Raw genomic sequence first — 22,266 nt, 5'->3', positions numbered from 1 at the left:
CCGACTACAACATTGTTTTGTAGTTAGCCGTCTTATCCTTTGACCTTCCTATTTTCCACATTATTATATGCATATTTGTGTGTGTGTACTGTATTTCCTGGACTACAAGTTGCACTGGCGTATGAGTCGCATTCAGCAAAAAAAATTTCGTTGCAAGGGAAAAAACAAATATAAGTCGCTTCGGCGCATGAGCCACATTTATATGGTAGTTCAGTATTTTCATTTGAGTCACAAGGTAACCAGTGCCATCTAGTGGCCTTAGTTGAAATGCAGTGTATTCATCTGACAAAAATACATTGTGTAAGTCACTTTGGAATATAAGTCACAGGACCAGCCAGATGAGTAAAAAAACAGCGACTTATAGTCTGGGAAATACGGTATGTTTGTCATGGAATGTATTTCGCCTACAGAGACCGTTTGGTGCAACAGCTATGGGAGGAGCTCTTGCACGGCCCAGTTGGCTGAGTTCTCCAACTCTGGGTCGGGCCAACCGGTTCCTGAGCACAGCGGCTGTCAGCCTCATGACCCCCAGACGACCACTTGCACCACCTGAAAAAGTCAAAGTTCGTACCTTGGCTGTGGAACAGAGAACTGAAGAGGACAGTGAGTGACATGATAAGTGTTTCTTAAGCTATTGCTTAGGACTCAAAATTTGTCACATACCAGTGTCTGGTTTGGTCTCTAACAAATTGTGTTGGAAAAAAATGCAGCACCTTTACTTAAATAAACAATTAATCCATCAAACTAACTTCATAAAGATTCTGGTGGCAATATGTTTACTGTCAAGAGAGTTTTCACATTACAAGGAATTTAACTTGGTGCTTTGCTCACTGAAACCTTTAAACAGGAGGTGACATGTAAGAAAATAAAGGTAAAGGTTCTACAAGTTAAACAGAATGACACATTAATTGTAAAGGTAGATTGGTGTGTATACTGTAGCTCTGCTTGGCAAAACTCCTGTATGTTGGCTTGATTAGCAAGATGAAATATGACGTACGCCTACATTCTTATTCATTTCAGTATCAGACAAGGTTGTCATTTTAAAAAAAAGAATCCTCATGTGTACTTTATGAATTAGGTCCTTTATTTAAAAAAAAAACAACCCCAAAACGTAACTAAAGATTGAATATAAATGGTTCAGTTAAAAACAGTGGGTTGCCTTGATCTAGCAAACAAACTCGAAGTGCTAGAAAAGATGATAGTGTGCCAGTTGTCCAGACCAAGCAAATGAAGAGCCACTTCTGCACATCTAGAAAAAAAGAAGTTGCTACCTCTAGTTCCTGGTATTGCAGAGTGGTAGATTTGGCTTTTGGTATTCTTCTTTGGTAATACCCACTCATTCTTTAACATTTGTGGCATGTCTTCTCTCATCCTTTCCAATCTTCATATTGCTCCTCTCCTTTCCTCTCATCTGAAGTCGAGGGAAGTCATGGTAATGATGGCTTGTTGCTGGGGCGACCATTGGAAGAGCCTGATCAGCCGATTGCAGAGAAGTCCCTGCTGGAGATTGTTGATGGGATTGTGATGATGTACAACTTAAGCGTCCATCAGCAACTGGGCAAGGTGTGTGTGTGTGTGTGTGTGTGTGTGTGTGTGTGTGTGTGTGTGTGTGTGTGTGTGTGTGTGTGTCCGTGTGTGTCCGTGTCCAGTGTGTGTTGTCTCTCTCTGTGTCCATCCTTTGTAATTTTTGTAACCCTCCAAAAACCAAACAAAACTTTCTCATTGGCCAGCCTTTGTGTGCCAGCAGATTAGACAACACTGCCACTCACAAGTAAAATGTCTCATTGGACCTTTGTAATAAAGACTCTGATCAGAGGATCAGACTCTAGCTGATGATTGCTGTCTTCTTATGTCCATGTAATCACAAAAGGCTTAGGGGAACAACAGAGCTTTTAATAGGACCTGGTTGCCACTTGGCTAGTTTATGTGGTAAATAGTTACTAAACAAATGATTGATGATGTTTGTGACACCCAAGATGTCTCTCCAGATTACATAATTTCATTTCTTGGATATCAATGGCTTCTTTCCTCCCAGTTCACTGAGTACGTTAAACTGTAATTCAAGTTCTTTTACCATAGAAGGTGTCAGTACAATGAAATAGTTCGGTATTGGTTTAGGTCAATATTATGGGTTTTTACTTCATACTAAAAATCCATCGTACATTTCCTCTTACCTATTTATTTCTTTAATTGGCTTGGAAGTAATATCTATTGTAACTCTGAAGTAGTTTTTGCGTCCAAGCAGCAAAGGACCTGCCTCAAAGTAAGACCAGTTGGATCAGTAGATTTATTTTACGAGTGTTCATGTGCCTTCATAGAAAAAAAAAATGTTGGATGTTTTATTCATATATGCAGAGGCTGACCTTCAACAAGAAGGTCCAAAGCCTGCTTACATTTTAAAGAGGTCTTGTTTCGGTGGAAACGAACAGTGATTGATAAATGTGTGACTGGCCTGTATATGTACTGGCTATGCATTCTTTGTAATCAGCAAGAATGATTTATGATTAGCCAAAACTTTGTATTCATTCAAAAAGTTGCCTTATGTAGTATAATGTTGACCCCAAAATGGGTATCACAATTGTTGTGAAAAACATTTAACACAAAACTGTAGTGAGTGATCTGCATCACTGATTGAATTATGTTCTTAGAACGTATTTGTCATATTTGACAGTATTCAACAAGCAGTAGCACTGAAGGTGCTTTGGAACCCTGTTATTGTGTTTACTGTTAATCGTCTGCTTCCTCCTCTTCTGCCACTTTGAGTTCAGTTTTCATTAACTTCCCATACTTGAAAACTCTTAACATTTGGCAGTCTTGTCAGGTTGGTGGACACTTGAAGACATCCAGGCCCAAGTCAATGTTATCCTAGGTGGTGCTACAGACACAGGAAAAGTTTCAAAAAGTTTTCACAGCTATCCCATCTGATCTAAGTGCACACAATTTTTTACATATACAGTTGGTTGTGGTGAAGAATTTTGCTCGTAGAACTCATAAAGTCTGCCATATTGGATTTTCTGCCCTTTTGGAAGTTTAACTGGTTATTTTGATGAATCGATAGCTGTGTTGCTGCTGCCTTTGTGAGCAAGCATGATTGCTCACTAAATTTTCAGAAGCTCCATTACTCCCTTGTGTTGTTCATGTGCTCTTTTAAAGCATTGTCAAGTCTTTCTAGTTGATGGCTTATTTAAAACAGCTGTTGACAAAGAAGGTTGAGATGTGGCAGTTAAACTACTCTTCATTAAGTCTTGTATTCTTGTAAATAAAAAAATGTACAAGGACTGAAGTGTTCCTTTAATACCCTTAAGTGCATTAACCACAATAACTCATTAATAAACCCTCAAATAGACAAAACAATTATTGGTTTTGCTTTCAAATTTAATTTTGTAAAAGGATGGTGATTTGATTCATTATGATCAAAATCAAAAATGACATTCCTAATCTAGATCCTTCAAATCGGTAGCAAATATATATTGAACTGAAGATTTAACTTTGAATTGTTGGCTTGGGAGGTGTCATGATTGACCCACTTAACAGGCAACAACTGTTGTGGATGAAGGAGCAGCATGTTAGCTGTCCCAGTAGTCTCCACTTTTCCTCATTTCTTTCTCTACTTCTATCCCATGCTACTATTCACCCCAATTCTACTTCCAGGTCAGAGATTAGTGGTAGTTTGGAATGAAACAGGATGTGCAGAATTTTAGGATACATCCTAGAACTATGGCAGCTGCACTAAGCAAGAGATATTTATAGCAGTAGGATTAAAACCTTCATTCCAACCCTCACCTATGGTCATGAGCTTTGGGTAGTGACCAAAAGGGTGAGGTCGCGGATACAAGTGGCTGAAATGAGTTTCCTCCGTAGGGTGTCTGGGCTGAGCCTTAGAGATAGGGTGAGGAGCTTGGACATCCGGCGGGAGCTCGGAGTCGGGAGTAGAGCCACTGCTCCTTCACATTGAAAGGAGCCAGTTGAGGTGGTTCGGGCATCTGATTAGGATGCCTCCTGGGCGCCTTCCTTTGGAGGTTTTCCGGGCATGTCCCACTGGGAGGAGACCCTGGGGTAGACCCAGAACTCGCTGGAGGGACTACATGTCCAATCTGGCCTGGGAATGCCTTGGGATCCCCCAGGAGGAGCTGGAGAGAGTTGCTGGGGAGAGGGATGTCTGGGGTGCCCTACTTAGCTTGCTGCCACTGCGACCCGACCCCAGAGAAGTGACTGGTGATGAGATGGGATTAAAACCTCGCAAAGGAAACCAATTAAAACAAGAGTAAAGCTGCCAAACAGAGTAGCAGCTTTTTAGCCCCTGGGTGCTACTTAAGGCAAAAAATGGTCTATGCCAACATGTTATCCACCTTTTGAAACGCTTCAAAATTTTTCACTTAGGAGACACCAGAGGGGATTTCTTTATCACCTTAAAGCTGGGTGCACACTAGCACTTTTCAAATCCTAACTGATAGAGAACAGGTAAGGCCACACAGTAAGGACAGATTTATTTTCTTTCAATTGCCAGAATGCATACATTAAGACAATTAGGCAGAGACATCACATCACACACTTAACGATTAACCTAATCAACCATTTAAATCAGCAGGTGGTATAACATTCTTTGGATACCAACTGCCATTAAAAAATAAAATAAATAGGATGACTTGCAGAAAGTCTTGTGATCCAGCATCACTTAAGCACAACAAATGTGGAGGTTGACAAGACAACCTGTCAGGGTGTGTATTTTTTTGAGTTCCAAAATTGAGACAGATGGCTGCAAAAATTGCCACTTCCCAGTCAGCTTGGCTTTCATGTGTTTCTGCTTGAGATTCCGTTGTTGTTCCTCTCACACTACAGGGTTTACCAGTCAAAATCAGACATGTTTGATAACGATCGTGGCGGTCCCATCTAATTTGTAAGGACATTTGGAGGCAGTGTAAGGGAATGAAAAATGGTCTAATTGACTCATTGTCATGCATTGTGACATTTAGTACCAATGCCTCTTGATGCTCAAAAGCCTTGTGTAGTTGGCGCGTTTACTGGTTGTTTTGGTGAACTGATAGCTAGGTTGCTGTGGGCCGGCAATGACAAAATTCACGTAAAGCATTTGGATGGAAATGCGATTAATGGCACATTGTTGTAGATAAATGGTGAGGAATATGCACAGTTGTACAGACTTTGGCCAGGTTTTTGTAGTCTCATTCTGTAGTCAGATTTTTCATTAAACAGATTCTTTGTTAACTATAGACATTTTGACTCCACCTTATAGTTTCCTCTTCCTCATGAGTTCTTCCTGTTTCGGCTGCTCCCATTAGGGATCGCCACAGCAGATCATCCGTTTCCATCTCTTCCTGTCCTCTGCATTGCCCTCTGTCACACCAACCCACCTGCATGTCCTCCTTCACCACATCCATAAACCTCCTCTTTAGCCTTCCTCTTTTTTCCTCTTGCCTGGCAACTCCATCTTTAGCATCCTTCTCCCAATATACCCAGCATATCTCCTCCACACATGTCCAAACAATCTCAATCTTGCCTCTCTTGCTTTGTCTACAAACCATTCAACCTGATCTGTCCCTCTAATATACTCATTCCTAATCCTGTCCATCTTCATCGCTCCCAATGAAAATCTTAGCATCTTCAACTCTGCCACCTCCTGCTCTTCTTCCTGTATTTTTTGTCAGGGCCACCATCTCCAAACCATACAACAAAGCTGGTCTCACTACCATCTTGTAAACCTTCCCTTTCATTCTTGCTGCTACCTTTCTGTCTCAAATCACTCCTGACACTCTTCTCCATCCACTCCACCTGGCCTGCATTCTCTTCTTTACCTCTCTTCCACACTCCCCATTACTTTGAACATTTAACCCCAAGTATTTAAACTCATCCACCTTCATCACCTCTACTCCTTGCATCATCTCCCTTCTGCTGTCCTCCCTCTCATTCACACGTACTGATTCTGTCTCTACTGACTTTCATTCCTCTTCTCTCCAGTGCATGCCTCCACCTCTCCAGGCTTTCCTCAACCTGCTCCCTACTCTCGCTACAGATCACAATGTTACCCGCGAACATCATAGTCCATGAAGACTCCTGCCTATATCGTCTGTCAACCTGGCCATCACCACTGCAAACAAGAAAGGGCTCAGAGCCGATCCTTGATGTAATCCCACCTCCACCTTGACCCCATCCATCACTCCTATCTCACACTTCACCACTGTCACACTTCCCTCATTCATATCCTGCACCACTCTGACATACTTCTGTGCTATTCCCGACTTCCTCCTACAATACCACACTTCCTCTCTTGGCACCCTGTCATATGCTTCCTCTTAATCCACAAAGACATTCTGTAACTCCTTCTGACATTCTCTATACTTATCAACACTCTCAAAGCGAAAATTCCATCTGTAGTGTTCTTTCTTGGCATTAAACCATACTGCTTTTCACTAATCATCATCTCTCCTCTTAAACTAGCTTCCACTACTCTTTCCCATAACTTCATGCTGTGGCTGATCAACTTTATACCTCTGTACCTATAGGTTCCGCTTCATTTTGAATAATGAGACCAAAAAAAATCAATTTGATCAGAAATGGGAATTGACATTAATGATTGCAGCCTGAATGTAGCTATGATGAAGACTACTGGTGTAGTTTATACACCAGTAGTGGGGTAGCAAGGTGGCCCAGTGGTTAGCACTGTTGCCTCACAGCAAGAAGGTCCTCGATTCGAATCCCAGGCTGTCCCAGGTCCTTTCTGTGTGGAGTTTGCATGTTCTCCCCGTGTCTATGTGGTTGTGCTCCGGTTTCTTCCCACCATCAAAGACATGTATGTTAGGTTAATACTGCTGTCTGTGTCCCCTTACTAAGGCAATAGGAAAAAACTGGTGTTGGTCTTTGGGCGCTGCACAGTGGCTGCCCACTTCTCCTAGCTACACAGCTAGGATGGGTTAAATCCAGAAGATACATTTCCCCAAGGGGATTAATAAATGTATATCCCAAAAAAAAAAAAAGAAGATGTATATCCCAGCAAAATATTTTTTTCCCTATGGTCTCTCTCTCAAATAAGATTAGTGGGTAAGCAAGCTGACTTTTAGCATAATGCGGTTTTTAATTTATGGTGCACACCTACAGTAACTTGTTCCAGAGCAGTGTATGTTCAGACTGTCATATCCAAACACTGCTCTTAGGAATCAACTCTCTGAAAAGAAGATCACATCACCAAGGATCATGAAGGATCCTGTAGACTCTGGTACATGGATGTCAAATATGGACTTAAGTTTCTAGCTTTCTGTTTTTATACATATAAACATACAATTTATAAGTTTAATAACCTGTATTCAGTGCTTGATTCGTAAATCAAGACTTATCAAAACACTGAAGTCAGCCCAATAGTTCAAAACATTGCTTGCTCACATTTGCAGAAACATAACAAACACCAATTTATCCCACTCTGTCACGTGGATACACTTATTAGCATTCGTGTTTATCGAATTTCCCGGACCAGAAGTCGCACTGGAATATAAATCGCACTCAGAAAAAAGTGTGTCGTTGCGAGGAAAAAAACATTTATGTTGCTGTTGTGTATATGTCGCATTTTTAGGGCGGTACAATATTTTCAATTGAGTCACAAGATTAAACACTGCCATCTAGTGGCCTTCGTTGAAATGAGGTGTATTCATCCGACAAAATTACATTGTATAAATCGCTTTGGAATATAAATTGCACGACTAGCCAAAACAGTGATTTATAGTCCAGGAAATACAGTATACAGTATAGGCGTGACAAAGTTTAGCTCCTAGATAATTGACTGTCCCTCTCAGCCAACCAGACAGTGTTACAAGACAATCGATGCACACAGCATGGATTTCAGCACTAGCGCGCCACATGCTTATTTTTTATTTTTTGATAAGATATACTTTATTAATCCACATGGGGAAATTCATCATCTTTATTTAACCCATTCTAGCTGTGTAGCTAGGAGCAGTGGGGAGCGGGTAATATGCCTATGACGTAGCACTGCATACATTTTTTTTAATATCACGTTCAGCTACCACTACAGGCCAGATCATGTGCCCTCATCAGCAAATTTGGGGAGGGAAAACAAACGAGTGGTCAAATAGGAAGGTTTGATTTTGAATAGCATAGGATTTACATGACACAGGCCATTTAGTCCATGCAATGCCAGATCCACACAAATAGTTCCCGGAACGCATACTGTCAAATCTGATAGTTCTTGGAACAAGATCCGGCTCAAATTAAGCTCTGCCCATATTTAATCCTGTTAACTTTTTCCTCACTAGTGTATTACTCAGCATGTGTGCACGCTGTATTGTAAAGTACCACAGAATGTAGATTTTTACTGGGTGAATTTTTGAGTTGGTCTTTTGCAGTCTGGCCAGGAGATACCTCCCTTTACCTAAATTACTTTACTGTCCTTGACACTTATCTAACATAATTGCCTTTTTGCATTGTCCAATTAATTGGAAATCCCTAATTACTTATGCAATTATTGGCAATCTACCTGCCGCACACTTGTACTAACTGCACTTGACATGACATGCACTCCTGGCTATGATTTGATTACTATTTGATGCCTATAGTTTTACACACAGATACATTTGCCAGTTGTTGCCTCTCATTACTTGCTTTCAATACAAGTGTCTGCTAAATAATATAAATGTTTTGTCTTACGTTTTAAAGTAAGCATCCCACTATTTCAAGTTTTACGGAACTCACCAAGATTTTGACTCAGACTGTGACTACTACAAGGATACGTTCTCAAGAACAGCTTATATACATACGAAGATCACTGGTTGCACAACCAACAGGCTTTTCTTATCATTACGTAGCTAAACTAAATTAGGCCACTGACTAAACTCTATTCTCTGTCATGATTCACAGTCTCATGGTTTTGCCAGTGTATGTCTGTTATTCAGTTCCAACCTCACGCTGCAACAGACAGAAATAGGTGTTAGAATAATTGCTGATTGTTTGCAGCTGTACCCAAATACCACCACAGCCTCTGCTTATTCTCCCATCCCCAACAGACACATAGCCATACCACTCCACCACAGTGACACACAGAGGATGATCTATTTTGCTTGGCTCCTACCCATGGTTCTCTGAGCTTTATTACACTGTTTTGGATCTGTCCACATTGCATGTGATGGGCTAATGGGTAACACTGTTCCTGTTAAGATGTGTAGCTGGCTGGATATATTGACAAGAAAACTCGACCAAATTAACCCTGCTAATACAGGCCTAAGGTCATGAAGGATTTACAAAGAATAGAAGTTAGTAGGTGAGTGGGGACCAGTGACAGACTGGGATCGAAAATGGCCCTGGCGTTTGCGACATAAACTGGCCCGGCAGCCCTATTTTCAAACCCAGTGCCAACCTCAACTGTACCTTTAGCCAAGTTATACTAGGTCTATTACTGGGATTGTTGCAGTATATTCAGTATGAGCATAGCATACATATTACAGTCAACACAGGTCAGTGTTTCCCCTAGAATTTTTTTCAGCAGCAGTGCTTTTGTGCGTGCTGTATGTCCACTAGCATGTGACGCCGGCCAGTATTCACTTGTGTCAGAGTAGTTTAAAAGTTAGGCGTTTTCCTTTGGTTTGTGTACATGTATTTGGTGGAGGGTTTGGGGGTCCTCCCCCAAGAAAAAAATATGTTTTTCAATGCGAAGTATGCAATTTCACATCATTTTGGACCATTGTTATTACCATGACTTTGTACAAAAAGTTGGAAAAGCTAGAGTGGATAATAAACAACACCCAAAAAGCTTAAAGACAAAACTTGCTTAATAAGTCCACTGGGGACCAACTACAACCATTATATTTGGGAAAAGTCATTTAAGTTAGTTTTGACGCTCTCCACATTGATTTTACATTCATTCGGCTTAGGTGGTGTCCAAAATGGCTTGGGTGCTGCACCTTAAGCCTTCTAATGGTATGGAAACCCCTGCTAACCTCTGACCCCCTTCACTTTTCCAGCAGAAACAACAGACAAGACTTTTCTCGGTCTTGAGAGGCTGCAGCATTTATTAACTGACACACTGTAGCCTATACTGTACATTTCTGCTAGATTTACAACTTACTGCTAACCTTTTCCTCTGCTCCGCTCGCATTCGCCATAACTTTTCTGCCACTTACTCTCTCACACGCGCAACACACACATTACATACTGCCCTATTTCATCAAGGAGCTACGCCACTCGTATAACAGTACTGACGAAGATGTTCTTTGAAGAATGAGGAAAGTGAGTTGATGACTATATATACTGCTCAAAAAAATAAAGGGAACACCTAAAAACACAATACAGACCTCGATGAATGAAATATTTCAGCTGAAAATCTTTATTTATTAGACAGAGGAATGTGTTTAGAGCAAAATAACCTAAGAATGATCAATGGAAATCAAAATCATTAGCCCATTAAGGTCTGGATTCAGAATCATACTCAAAATCAAAGTGGAAAATGAGAACATAGGCTGATCCAACTTCTGTGGAAATTCTTCAAGACGATTCAAAATGAGGCTCAGTAGTGTGTGTGGCCTCCACGTGCCTGTATGCTCTCCCTACAACGTCTGGGCATGCTCCTGATGAGACGACGGATGGTCTCCTGAGGGATCTCCTCCCAGACCTGGATCAGTCTGTGGTGCGACATCGCGTTGGCGGATGGTACGAGACATGATGTCCCAGAGGTGCTCGATTGGATTCAGGTCTGGGGAACGTGCAGGCCAGTCCATAGCAGCAATGCCCTCGACATACAGGAACTGCTGACACACTCTGGCCACATGAGGACGAGCATTGTCATGCATGAGCAGGAACCCAGGGCCCACTGCACCAGCATATGGTCTGACAATGGGTCTGAGGATCTCATCCCGATACCTAATGGCAGTCATGGTACCTCTGGCTAGCACGTAGAGGTCTGTGCGGCCCTCCAGGGATATGCCTCCCCAGACCATCACTGACCCAACGCCAAACCGGTCATGCTGGAGGATGTTGCAGGCAGCAGAACGTTCTCCACAGCGTCTCCAGACTCTCTCACATCTGTCACATGTGTTCAGTGTGAACCTGCTCTCATCTGTGAAGAGCACAGGGCGCCAATGGCGAATCTGCCAACCAAGATGTTCTCTGGCAAAGGTCAATCGGGCTGCACGGTGTTGGGCTGTGAGCACAGGCCCCAATTGTGGACGTCGGGCCCTCATACCATCCTCATGCATTCTGTTTCTCACTGTTTGAGCAGAAACCTGCACATTAGTGGCCTGTTGAAGGTCGTTTTGTAGGGCTCCGGCAGTGCTCCTCCTGTTCCTCCTTGCACAAAGGACCAGATAGCGGTCCTGCTGCGGGGTTGTTGTCCTCCTGCGGCCCCCTCCACGTCTCCTGGTGTACTGGCCTGTCTCCTGGTACCTCCTCCATGCTCTGGACACTGTGCTGGGAGACACATCAAATCTTCTTGCCACAGCACGCATTGATGTGCCATCCTGGATGAGCTGCACTACCTGAGCAACTTCTGTAGGTTGCAGATACCGCCTCATGCCACCTCTAGTGGTGAGGGCACTAGCACAATGAAAAACTAACCAAAGATCGGCCAGAAAAGATGAGGACAGGCAAATGGTCTGTGGCCACCAGCTGCAAATCCATTCCTGTTATAGGGGTTGTCTTGCAAATTGTCTAATTTCCACCTGGTGGAAATTAGACAATTTACCAACAGGTGAAATTGAGTCACAAATCAGTGTTGCTCCCTAACTGGACAGGTTGATATCTCAAAAGTGTGATTGACTTGGAGCTACATTGCATTGCTTATGTGTTCCCTTTATTTTTTTGAGCAGTGTATATATATATCCCACAATAACTTCATTCTGAGTGGCCGAAATGGTCAATGGTTGGCCACAGCCCTTCTGTCATTTGCCCAAATTCCAGATGGCCAGTACGTCACTGGTGAGGACCAACAAGCACATTAGCTTAGGCTTCCAATATCAGTATTTGTCTGTTTATCAGAATCAGAAACACTTTATTTGTCAATCCATTTCATGCACTTCCACACATGAAATGAAACGAAACATTGTTTCCCCCAGCCCACAGCAGTGCAATACAAAGACAAAAACACATACCCAAAAACTACAAGAACACATACATCCATACTAACATATATATCTAAACTAAACAAACAAGAAATCACTGTCCAGGAGAATGAACGCCAGCCAGGAGGACTGTCGGAACTGCCGGTGTGCATGGGCTAGCAGTTAGCTTAGCCTGCCACATTTTTACCCAATGATTTATTTGAGTCATTTTGCAAAAAAAAGTCTTACTTTTTGGCGTAGTTAAAGGAATGGAATTGAAGGACACATTACCTCTAATGTGTCCTTCAATTCTATTTTATTCTAGGACATAGGTTATTGTATTCCTTGTGAGAAAGCAGAGTCATAGGTAATGCCTGGTTTTGAACCATTAACCTCAGTGTTGGGTTGCTGGTGTTGTCTATTTTTTATCAGCATTAGTATATTTTTAAAATTCTGATTAACCCTCTCACCATTAGCCATGTTCTGCACTCATACTTCATTTGTTCAATTTAACAAAGACGCTTTAGATCATTTGTAAAACTGCCAAGTTCCAACAAAATATTTTTGTGCATAATTTTTCATACTTGTTCTTTTTTTCTGTTCTAAACAAGAAAAAAAAGCCTTGTAAGTGATTTATGTTTATCGAAGAAGGGTGCAGTTGATTGACTTCTGCTTCATAGACGTACTGAGATAATTTAGAGGTATTATTGTTGTTTCGATGATACTTTTTTATTGAAAGAAGCTTTCCCCTCGTTTGTTTTTTTAGTTTCCTCATCTCCTCTCCTTTGTCTTATCTTTTCACCTTATACAGTTCAACATCTTAAGTGTCACAGTCAACACAAATGCAAAGCTGTTAACTAACTTGCTAAGTACCGTGTTGCTCTGTGACTCTGCAAAAAAACCAAATACTGGGCTGATACTAATGCTCCGCAGAACATCTATTTTTCTTGCTGGAAAAGAAAAGAGTTGTTTAGCATGTTGCTGGTGCGTCACAATGATTTACTGATAGCACACAGTAGTGCCGTTTCATGTAGAAGCTTCTGTCGGTCTGAAAGGGGTCCACAGTGGTGTAGCGGTCTAAGCATCGGCTTTGTGTCGATGCAGTTGCCCGCTGGGGATCGGGGTTTGCGCTCCAGTCTCGTCAGATCCGACTATGGCCTGACTCGATGAAGCAGCAATTATTGGCATCGCTGTCTTCGGGAGGGGGGCGGAGTCGGCTTGTGTTCGTCACAGGAATGCGCCTCTGTGTGTATTGGAAAAAGCAGTGGTTCGGCCTGGATTTGCCTTGCCATGAAAGTGACGAGGTGTCTCCTTCGAGACTGCCGGCCGGAGAGATGCAGCTGGCGAACGCATGCAGTACGAGGGTGGGTGTTTGAACTAAAATAGGGATCGATTGGCCACTAAAATGGGAGAAAAAAGGGAAAAATCAAAAAGAAATAAAAAAAAAAAGAAATTAGTCTGGAAGTGATCAGAAACACACAACCATGAATACACAAAGACTAGAGAGAAGAGTAGTTTAAAACAACACATGCCTCATCTATACATCAGTATGTAGGCCTTGTAATGTAGTGCAAATTTAATTTTTGAATGAGATACAAACACACTTAAAATAATAGCCTTCTTCACTGGGAGTTCAATTTGGTCATTTTTATTCTGCCCTCTATCTGGTATAAGGGTTCAAGTTTGCTGACTTTTTCTCATTAGCAGACATTTTTATTCAAATGCACCTAAAAGTTTCTTGTGATGCCTGACTGAGTTGAAGGTAATCCTTGGGTTTAATCTTAATCTTAATCTTAATTGTTAACATTAGTGTTTGAATGCTAGTGTATTTGAAAGGTATTGTATAAGTCTGCTGCACCATCCAAGCACCAATTGTCATTTAAAACATGTTTAAAATCATTAACATTAATTCATAAGCTTTACAAGTTTGAAGGAATTGTGTATTTTTAAAAAAATATTGAGTTATTAATACATTCTAATAATACTGTCAATTCCTGCAAAAGCTGCAGGAGGACGGGTTATTTTAGTTGACCAGAATTGACAATCAGCAGTGCAGGTTCACTGCTTGACATTATTATATTAAATATAACTTTCACTGGGTTTCAAGATTCCCATTTTGTTTCTAAAAGTGACTAACTGAAAGGTGAACAAAGCTGTGAATGTGATCTTGGTCACTAAGGAGGATTTTATTCACACTACATTCAAACTCCACCTTTTCTCTGAAATGAGGAATTCATTAGTGTTAGCAAGTCTTAACGCCTACTTAAGAACGAATATTTGTGTGACCAAAATTCATTCATTCATTCATTATCCAAATCACTTATCCTTACTCTCGGTTATGGAGATGCTGGAGCCTATCCCAGCCGTCATTGGACGGCAGGCAGGGAGACACCCTGGACAGGCCGCCAGGCCATCACAGGGCTCACACACACACACACACACACACACACACACACACACACACACACACACACACATTCACACCTAGGGACAATTTAGTACAACTGATTCACCTGACCTACGTGTCTTTGGACTGTGGGAGGAAACCGGAGCACCCGGAGGAAACCCACGCAGACATGGGGAGAACATGCAAACTTCACACAGAGGACAAATGTAATGTACATATACGTGTTCCAACTGTGACCAAACAATGGCTTTAAAAATGGCGCGAAATGACGGCTGTGCCCTGAGAAAAATACGCCACGCCAAGTGAGGAGTTCTTATGAAGAAAACTCAATGTTTGGCTAAACAATATTGGATTATAGAATTACAGTGGGGAAAATAAATATTTGACCCCTTGCTGATTTTGTAGGTTTGCCCACTTACAAAGAATGCAACAGTCTATAATTTTAATCATATGTACATTTTAACAGTGAGAGACGGAACGGAATCCAAAAGAAAATTCCAGAAAATCACATTATATGAATTTATAAAAATTAATAACCACCTGATTTAGAAAAATAAGTATCTGATCCCCCACCAAATAGCAAGTATTCTGGCTCCCACAAACCAGTTAGTTTTTCTTTAAGATGCACCCCCAATCCCAACTAATTACCCACATAAAATACACCTGCATCACCTTGTTACCTGTATAAAAGACACCTGTCCACACCCAATCAATCAGATTTCAACATCTCCACCATGGGCAAGACCAAAGAGCTGTCTAAGGACACCAGGGACAAGAGTGTAGACCTGCACAAGGCTGGGATGGGCTACAAGAGAATTGGAAAGCATCTTCGAGAGAAAGTAACAACTGTCAGTGCAGTTATCAGGAAATGGAAGGAACACCACACCACCGCCAACCTCCCTCGGTCTGGGGCTCTACGCAAGATCTCGCCTCGTGGGGTGTCCCTGATCATGCGAACGGTGAGGAATCATCCCAGAACCACAAGGGGGAACTGGTTAATGACCTGAAGGCAGCTGGGACCACAGTTACAAAGCAAACGGTTAATAACACACTACGCCGTCATGGATTAAAATCCTGTAGCGCACGCAAGGTCCCACTGCTCAAGAAGGCATATGTACAGGCCCGTCTGAAGTTCGCCAATGAACACTTGGACGACTTAGAAGAGGCCTGGAAGAAGATGATGTGGTCGGATGAGACCTAGGTAGAACTATTCGGGCTCAACTCAACTCGCCGTGTTTGGAGGGTGAAGAACACGGAGTACAACCCAAAGAACACCATCCCCACCGTCAAGCATGGGGGTGGCAACATCATTCTTTGGGGGTGTTTTTGAGCCAAGGGGACAGGACAACTCCATTGCATTGAGGGGAGGATGGACGGGGCCATGTACCGTGGAATTCTGGACCAACACCTCCTTCCCTCAGTGAGAGCGTTGAAGATGGGTCGTGGATGGGTGTTCCAATGCGACAACGACCCAAAGTACACCGCCAAAGCAACCAAAGAGTGGCTGAAGAAGAAGCACATCAAGGTTCTGGAATGGCCTAGCCAGTCTCCAGACCTGAATCCAATCAAAAATCTTTGGAGCGAGCTTAAAATTCGGGTTGCCAGGCGACAGCCTCGAAACCTGAACAATTTGGAGGCTGTTTGCAGGGAGGAGTGGGCCAACATCCCTGCCGAAATGTGCATAAACCTTGTCAGAAATTATAAAAATCGTTTGACATCTGTGCTGGCCAATAATGGCTTTTCTACAAAATATTAACATAATGTTTGTCCAGGGGTTCAAATATTTATTTTGGACCAAAAATATGTAAATAAATTCATAAAATTCATACAATGTCTTATTCCACTTTTTTTGGTCATATTCTGTCTCTCACTGTTAAAGTGAACCTACGCTTAAAATTATAGACTGTTGCACTCTTTGTAAGTGGGCAAACTTACAAAATCAGCAGGGGCTCAAATAATTATTTTCCCCACTGTAAATATAGAGCCCTTGGGAGACACATCAACTACTGAGAGCACAAATTCACATGTTGGCTCCTTTTTGGAACTGCGGAAATTACTTATAACATGGAATCACTAATCAGAATACCTGCTCAGTCCATGGCTGTTGAAAATGCCTCAAGGCCAAATCAGGCTTTGCCACTAAAAAGGAAAAGACTCTCATGCCAAGAGCTGCTACAGAGATCCAAACTTTCTGATACAGAATCTACTACTACTGTTTTTGGCTGCTCCCATTAGGGGTCGCCACAGCGGATCATCCGTTTCCATCTCTTCCTGTCCTCTGCTTCTTCCTCTGTCATGCCAGCCCCTTGCATGTCCTCCCTCACTACATCCATAAACCTTGTCTTTGGCCTTCCTCTTGTACTCTTCCCTGGCAGCTCCATATTCAGCCTCCTTCTCCCAATATACCCAGTATCTCTCCTCCACACATGTCCAAGCCATCTCAATCTTGCCTCTCTTGCTTTGTCTCCAAACCATCCAACCTGAGCTGTCCCTCTAATATACTCGTTCCCAATCAATCAATCAATCAATCAATCAATCAATCAATCAATCAATCAATCAATCAATCAATCAATCAATCAATCAATCAATCAAGTTACATTTTATATAGCGCTTTTCTAGCTGCAAGAGACACTCAAAGCGCTTTACAATCCTGTCCATCTTCGTCACTCCCAGCAAAAATCTAGCCACTTCAACTCTGCCACCTCCAGCTACACTTCCTGTCTTTTCGTCAATGCCACCGTCTCCAAACCATACACGTTGGTCTCACTACCATCTCATAAACCTTCCCTTTAACTCTTGTTGGTACCCTTCTGTCACACTCCTGACACTCTTCTCCACCCACTCCACCCTGCCTGCACTGTCTTCTTCACCTCTCTTCCGCTCTTCCCGTTACATTGAACAGTTCACCCCAAGTATTTAAACTCATCCACCTTCGCCACTGCTACTTCTTGCATCCTCACCATTCCACTGTCCTCCCTCTCATTTGTGCATATGTATTCCATCTTGCTCGTACTGACTTTCATTCCTCTTCTCTCCAGCGCATACCTCCACCTCTCCAGGCTCTCCTCAACTTGTTCCTAACTCTTGCTACAGATCACAATGTCAACTGCGAACATCATAGTTGATGGAGACTCCTGCCTGATCTCGTCCGTCAACCTGTCCATCACCAGTGCAAACAAGAAAGGGCGCAGAGCCGATCCTTGATGTAATCCCACCTCCATCTTGAACCCATTCATCATTCCTATGGCACACCTCACCACTGTCACACTGCCCTCATACATGTCCTGCACCACTCTCACATACTTCTCTGCCACTCATGACTACCTCATACAATACCTCACCTCCTCTCTCGGCACCTTGTCATTTGCTTTTTTCGAAGTCCACAAAGACACAGTGTAACTCCTTTCTGACCTTCTCTATACTTCTCCATCAACATTCTCAAAGCATACATTGCATCTGTAGTGCTCTTGCATGGCGTGAAACCATACTGCTGTTCGCTAATCATCACCTCTCCTCTTAAACTACCTTCCACTACTCTTTCCATATCTTCATGCTCTGCCTGATCAGCTTTATACCTCTGTAGTTACTACAGCTCTGCACATCACCCTTATTCTTGAAAATCGGTACCAGTATGCCTCTTCTCCACTCCTCAGGCATCCTCTCACGCTCCAAGATTGCGTTACGCAATCTAGTTAAAAACTCTACTGCCATCTCTCCTACATCTCCATGCCTCCACAGGTATGTCATCTGGACCAACTGCCTTTCCACTCTTCATCCTTTTCATAGCTGCTCTCACTTCCTACTTGCTAATCCACCGCACTTCCTGATTCACTATCCCCACATCATCCAACCTTCTCTCTCTCTAATTTTCTTCATTCTTCAGCCCCACAAGGTACTTCTTCCACCTTCTCAACACACTCTCCTTGCTTGTCAGCACATTTCTATCTCTATCCTTGATCTCCCTAACCAGTTGCACATCCTTCCCAGTTCGGTCCCTCTGTCTAGCCAATCAGTACAAGTTCTTTTCTCCTTCCTTAGTGTCCAACGTCTCATACAACTCACAATACACCTTTTCCTTTGCCTTCGTCACCTCTCTCTTCGCTTTATGCCACATTTCCATGTAAACATGTCTACTTTCTTCATCTCTCTGACTATCCCACTTCTTCTTTGCCAACCTCTTCCCCTGTATATTTTCCTGTAATTCCTTCTTCACAACTACCCAGTGCCTGTCTTAACTCCTCCCTGAACTCCCCACAACAGTCTTCCTTCTTCAGCTTTCACCATTTGATCCTTGGCTCTGCCATCACGCTGTTCCTCTTCCTGATCTCCAACGTCATCCTACAGACCACCATCCAATGTTGCCTAGCTACATTCTCTCCCGTCACCACCTTGCAGTCTCCAACCCCTTTCAGAGCACACCTTCTACATAAGATATAGTCCACCTGCGTGCATTTTCTCCACTGTTACACATTACCCTGTGTTCCTTCCTCTTTTTGAAATATGTATTCACCACATCCATTTCCATTGTTTTTACAAAATCCTCCACCATCTGTCCTTCCACATTCTTCTCCTTGACACCATATCTGCCCATCACTTCCTCATTACCTCTATTCCCTTAACCCATAATGCCCATTGAAGTTCTCCGGTCACCACTCTCTCTTGCTTGGGTACACTCTCCACCACTTCATCTAAATCACTCCAGTATTATTTCTCTTCCATTTCACACCCAACTTACGGAGCATATGTGCTGATAACATTCATTATCACACCTTCGATTTCCAACTTCATACTCATCACCCTGTCTGACACTTTCTTCACCTCCAACACACTCTTGACATACTCTTCCTTCAGAATTACTCCTACCCCATTTCTCCTACCATCTGCACTATGATAAAAGAGTTTGAACTCACCTCCGATGCTCCTGGCCTTACTCCCCTTCCACTTGGTCTCTTGCACACAGTTTTTCTACCTTTCTCCTCTCCATCATATCAGCCAGCTCTCTGTCTTTACCAGTCATAGTGCCAACATTCAAAGTTCTGACTCTCACCTCCATACTTTTACCCTTCCTTCTCCCCCGCTACCTCTGGACATGCCTACCCCCTCTTCTTCTTCTTCTTCTTCAACCAACAGTAGCATAGTTTCTACCGGCACCCTGCTGGCCAGCAGTGTCAGTGGTGGTCATTGGTAGCCTGGGCCTCGACCAACCCAGTATGGAAATTTGATTTATGATCCATATATTTGATTTGGCAAAGGCTTTACACCAGATGCCCTTCCTGATGCAACCCTCCCCATTCATCTGGGCTTGTGACTGGCACTAAGAATGTACTGGCTTGTGCATCCTCTGTAGCTGGGTTTCCACTGATACAGAATACAGTCTGTTATTACTCTTTGAACAGAAGCTGAGCTGCCTGGAAAAGCTTAATAAACTATACATGCTGGTTGAGAGAGGAAATTATCTGTTTGAGGCAAACGGTCAGCACACTGGAAGTTAAAATGACAGAGCTCACAAAAAAATAATGAATTCAAAGCCTCGTTGTTAGACCTGCAAGTAAGATAAATGAGGGACAACTAAATCTTCACTGGTGTTATGGGATTGTCTGACTCCCCCGTAGAATCTGACCCCCCTTGGTGTGAGGCTAGGTTGGGTTAGGCTAACTCTTAACACCCCCCTCCCACCCCCTCACCATAACCATAAGACGTTCACGAGTCTACTGGACCTGTTAGCCTAAAATATTTTTGTGCACAGCTATGACTGTGCACCTCTCGTGGTTGCGGTGATTAAAAGCCTTCTGAAAATGTTTGTTCTTGCTATCGCCACTCCCTCTCTTTATTCATTATCTAGTTCGCTCGCCCAATACTGCGCTCTGTCGCTTCATGCATGCACAGTTGATTTAACTCGGGCAGCAACAGTGCCCATTATGTATTCAGGTATGAGTGTTGAAAGTAAACGAGACATCTATCATATTTTGCACATCAGCAAATTATTCACTGCTGATCTCACCACAGGAGAACTGGAGGAACACTGGATGAAACAAAAATAATTTGTTTTATTCACCTTGCCACCATGTTTGGTTAACTGACATCATGAGAGGGATTAGCCGCAGAAGGGCCATAGACACCAATATTAAAATGCCGCTATAAAAATACAATTTCAGGAGTAGGATTAACCACAGTCACAGCTGGAAATCACCTCAGTAGCCACAATACAATATTTCCCATTGCTGAGCTATGTTTTTTGCCATTGTTTTATTGCTTTAGAATGAATTAAGGCCATTCACCTACATTCAATTTATACCATGGAAACCGCGACAGCTAAACACATCTGAAGTCTTTTTAATAAAGGCTTCTTCTCCTGGTAGGTGAAAAAAGGGATGATTTGTTGCCAAGTCCAAGCACCGGAGAAGAGGAGATATGCCTTGCAGAGATACTGAGTGCACTACACTCATATGCACTCAGTATCCTCCTCTCCTCCTCCTCCTCTGTTCCTCTCATTCCTCCGCTGTTGCTCTCCCTGAGGTTTCTTCCTATTTTTTCTCCCTGTTCAAGATTTTTTTTTAAGGGAGTTGTTCCTTATCCGATGTGAGGGTATAAGGACAAGATGTTGTGTTGCTGTAAAGCCCCTTGAGGCAATTTGTAATTTGTGATATTGGGCTATACAAATACAAATGACTTGACTTGACTTGTAGTTGTTTTTCTTTTTGTGCCATGTGGTGTGCGTGTGCAATCTGGTTGCTGATTGACATAAAGGAAGATCTGATGGTGATGCTGCAATAACTACTATAGTGCACAGTGGTGTGCATTGTGATTGTTGAAGATCAGTTTTCTTGTTGGTGTTGATCCAGTAGTGCATATAGTGTATTTTGTATGAGGTTGTGTTGGCACCTATATGAGAAATGTGTGTGTGTGTGTGTGTGTGTGTGGGGGGGGGGGTTGGATGCAGTTTGTTAGTGAAGGCCCTGACTGAAACCCCATGGTATGCTGCTGCCTATATGACTGCATCTGTAAACCAGTACAATAAAGGGCGACTGTGTGGGGTATGGTGAAAGGACTGCTGACGTAGCGGTCTCTACTTCTGTTGTCTTCCAATAGTTATTATTATTTCGCCCTACCTTGCCTATTTATTTTCTTATGGTGGTAGGGGTAAGTGTGTATATGTGTTATGGGTAAGACATTATAATGAGAAAGAGGATGAGCTCACTCAACCAGTCAATATAGTATAGACTGTTTTACCTTCAGTCCTCCTACAGTGTAAGGTAAGGGGTGTGTGTCTGTGTGTGGGTGTGGGTATGTGTTTGTGGGGGGGAGAGAGAGAAAGAGAGAGAGAGAGAGGACATATCAAATGCGGGTTGTTAGGATGATAGTAGGCTATAGTTGGGGGGGGGCGACTTTCAAGGTAACCAGGATGGATACACTGTTTCCCAAAACTGTAGCCCCTCTGCCAATATCTAGTAAACAAATACAAACATGTGACTAATGAAGTGACTCTGCAGTGCCTGAATAATAGACAGAATAGACTTCTGCTGGTTAGCATATGTGCTTATATTCAGGGGGTGGGGGTGAACAATGTGAAACAATTTCATGTTGGCTTTGATCTATAAGAGAAGGGAAAGTAGACAGGCCCTATTAATTAAAAAGAGAGAAATAACTTACTTTAATTTTGTAGGAACTTAAAAGGGTCGAAGTATGCTTAGATGAAGGTTGCCGGTGACAAGGGTAGGTAAAAGAATGCAAATGCCTTGAGTTCAGTTAATTATAATACGAAATTAGAAAATGGATTAATGGTTGTTATTTATTTTTCCCTTCTCTTTC

General features: G+C 42.5%; 1 protein-coding gene across 1 annotated transcript in view; it reads left to right on the top strand.

The window, feature by feature from the left end:
• The window catches only part of LOC130106773 (E3 ubiquitin-protein ligase RNF123), a 349,957-nt gene that overhangs the window by 50,086 nt on the left and 277,605 nt on the right, over window positions 1–22,266 (top strand). Inside the window, exons 23-24 of the mRNA XM_056273023.1 lie at window positions 411–603; window positions 1,418–1,563. Coding sequence (XP_056128998.1) covers window positions 411–603; window positions 1,418–1,563 — 339 coding nt within the window. The remainder of the gene's footprint in view (window positions 1–410; window positions 604–1,417; window positions 1,564–22,266) is intronic.

Source organism: Lampris incognitus, chromosome 2, assembly GCF_029633865.1.
Source record: "Lampris incognitus isolate fLamInc1 chromosome 2, fLamInc1.hap2, whole genome shotgun sequence".
Lineage (NCBI taxonomy): Eukaryota > Metazoa > Chordata > Actinopteri > Lampriformes > Lampridae > Lampris > Lampris incognitus.
Note: the sequence above shows the minus strand (reverse complement) of the source record. Positions and strands in the feature narration are given on the sequence as shown.